The sequence below is a fragment of the Myotis davidii genome, unplaced genomic scaffold (genome assembly GCF_000327345.1).
Source record: "Myotis davidii unplaced genomic scaffold, ASM32734v1 scaffold233, whole genome shotgun sequence".
Classification (NCBI taxonomy): Eukaryota; Metazoa; Chordata; class Mammalia; order Chiroptera; family Vespertilionidae; genus Myotis; species Myotis davidii.
Genome location: NW_006285917.1, coordinates 2,203,095 through 2,205,854, shown reverse-complemented (window position 1 = coordinate 2,205,854; position 2,760 = coordinate 2,203,095). Strand labels below are relative to the sequence as shown.

General features: G+C 54.9%; 1 protein-coding gene across 1 annotated transcript in view; it reads right to left on the bottom strand.

Moving 5' to 3' along the window:
* Positions 1–2,551, bottom strand: part of LOC102763173 (keratin, type II cuticular Hb1) — a 7,380-nt gene extending 4,829 nt beyond the window's left edge. Inside the window, exons 1-2 of the mRNA XM_006757050.2 lie at positions 2,153–2,551; positions 296–504 (exon numbers count right to left, since the gene is read on the bottom strand). Coding sequence (XP_006757113.1) covers positions 296–504; positions 2,153–2,536 — 593 coding nt within the window. The 5' untranslated portion in view covers positions 2,537–2,551. The remainder of the gene's footprint in view (positions 1–295; positions 505–2,152) is intronic.
* Between the last annotated feature and the right edge of the window lie 209 nt (positions 2,552–2,760).

Below are 2,760 nucleotides of genomic sequence, written 5' to 3'. Positions count from 1 at the left end.
TTCCTTACTTTCTTACCCCTCCCTCACCTCAGGGCCCAACACAACACCTGGAACATAGAGTACATGTTCAACAACTGCTTGATGAATTAATGACGTAAGCATGTAGTAATGAGGTAACTGGAGCAGCTCAGACTCTCCAATGTTTCAATTCCCACCCCAGAAAAAAAAAAGCCCACAAACTTCCTGTCACTGTCTTCTTCCTTGTGGAAAGTTCTTCTTGTGGTCTAACCGAGAGCTACCCGGCTCTGACTTAATCCAGTTCCTTTCTCCAAAACCTCCTCCCTGACGCACTCACTTCTTCTTGTAGCCCTCCATCACCTCCTGCACGTGGTTGAGCTCTGAGGCCAGCCTCCCGCTGTCGGCCTCCACACACTCGGCCTCGCGCCTCAGCGTCTCGATGTAGCCCTCAAACAGCGGCTCCAGGTTGCTCTCGCAGCACTTGCGGTTCTGGTAGTACTGCCACTTGGTCTCCAGCAGCTTGTTCTGCTGCTCCAGGAAGCGCACCTGCCATTTGGGGTGGGAGGAAAGTCAGCGGGAGGAGCCGATATCCCCAGCCCTCCTCAGAGAGCAGGCAGAGTCAGACAGAGCTGGCAGAGGCAAGAGGTGGCCGCCATGGACCCTGCTGGGCTCTCCTGGGCGAGGATGCACCAAAGTCCTTGTTTCATGATTGCTTGTTCAGGCCTGAGCGAGGGTCTGTCTAGGTGGCCCTAGATGGGATGAGTGAGAAGCTGAGGGCATATGTGCTATGCTGGATTGCAGTTAGTCTGGGGGGACAGGGAGGGGTGGAGGGTAGTGACAGGTAGGGAAGGCTTCCTGGAGGAAAGGATGTAGAGCAGGGGTTGGAGGGATACAGGAGGACGAAAGCCTTTCACTCCAAGCTCCTCCAGGGCAGGGCCTATGGCTCCTTTAGCTATGTCCTCAGTGGCAGCCTGGGGCTGGGTGAGCAGTTGTTTGAATGGACGGTCAAGGTGGGGAGGCCTTCCTAGCTGGGGAGGTCAGAAGGGCAGACTCTCACCTGGGGAGCTGGAGAGAGGCTGGGCTGGAGTCCTGCTCTGCCACCCACTCTCGGTGGGTCCTTGGGCAGGCAGGCCCCTTGCCCTATATCCCTGTCTCCTTTGTATTCTGTTTGCACTCAAAGGGCTGGACTGGGAGTGGCAGCAATTCTCAAATATGAGCCCTTTGCAGGCTGACTTCAAAATGTTGCCATCCCCTTGTGTGATTTCATTCATGATGTATCTATAAATGAATTTTCTTAACATTTATTCTTAAATGAGATTAAAGGAGTAACTTTATATTACCACCATAGTTGTAAAACCATTATCACTATGCATTCAGAAAAGGAAACCATAAAACATAAATTGTAGCTGAAACTGTTGCCCCAGACAGTTCTGAACCTCGAGGCCTGCTCTCTTTATCAAAGTGGGAGAGTAGCAAGTATTGGAGGGAGGCTAAAGACACACTAGTATTAGCACCCAATGAAGATTTTCTCCATTTAACCCAAAGGACTGAAAAACTCGTGAAAGGAGATGAATTTTCTCATCAGGTGTTATTTAATGCTTTACTGTATTAACTAAAAGTATCACATAAAATATCAGCACTCCTGCCCTGGTTGGGTGGCTCAGTTGGTTGGAGCGTCATCCAGTACACCATAAAGGTTCTGGGTTTGATTCCCATCAGGGCACATACCTAGGTTTCAGGTTCCATCCCCATCCGGGCATGTACAGGAGGCAACTGATCAATGTTGCTCCTCCACATCTCTCTCTCCTTTCTCTAATCAACAACAACTCTCTCTCTCTCTCTCTCTCTCTCTCTCATTGGATAGATATATCACCCATTTCTAAAGAGGCAGCTTGGGAATCCCCGGTCCTCCCAGGAGTTCCAGGATCAGGAAGGGTGTGCTCAAGAACACCCAAACCTTCTCTGTGGGCACCTGCCTGCCTGGACAGAGGTTGTCTGCAATAACATTGCTATCAAATCAGGAGCCCCTGCCCAATACACAGCTCTCTGTCAATGTGGTCCATCTCCATCAGATGTGGTCCATCTCCTCCGTCAGACTGGGAGCTCACCTGGACCACATCCCTCCTGCCCCTGACTCCTCTCCAGTGCCCAGCCCAGCAACAGAGGGTTCAGGGAAGGGCGGGTCAGGGACAACCTTGTCGATGAAGGCAGCGAACCTGCTGTTGAGACACTTGATCTGCTCCTTCTCCTCATGCTTCACGCACTGCGCATTGGGGTCGATCTCCAGGTTGAGGGGCGTGAGGAGGCTCTCATTGACGGACACGGTGGTGATGCAGGGCGGGCTGGGCCCGCACACGCCGCCTGAGCGGTATCCGAAGCTGCGTCCACAGGAGCCAGAGCGGAAGGCTCCGCAGACGCTCTGGCTGCCAAAGCCCCCTGTGAGGCCGCGGTAGCAGGAGACCCCGCGGTAGGGGGCGGCGGTGATGCAGCAGCGTCCGGGCCGGGGCCCGCAGGCGGAGGCGCAGCTAAAGGCGCGGACCCCGCAGGGGCCGCCAAGGCGGGTGGAGAAGCAGGACATGGTGCGGCGGCGGCAGTGAAGGGCACTGAACCCCGAAGTCGGCGTGGAGTCTTATATCGCTGCCCGCTGGCCAGGGGAGGGAGCGCGCAGCCAGCGCATTTATGAGCTTGGAGGTCGGCCCTGGTGCCCAGTCCCGCTGGGAATCAAAGCGGGCCGGCCGCCTGGCTGCCTCCATAAAACAGCGTTCGCCCCCTCGCCTGGCTTTATGGGGCCCAGAAGTGCCC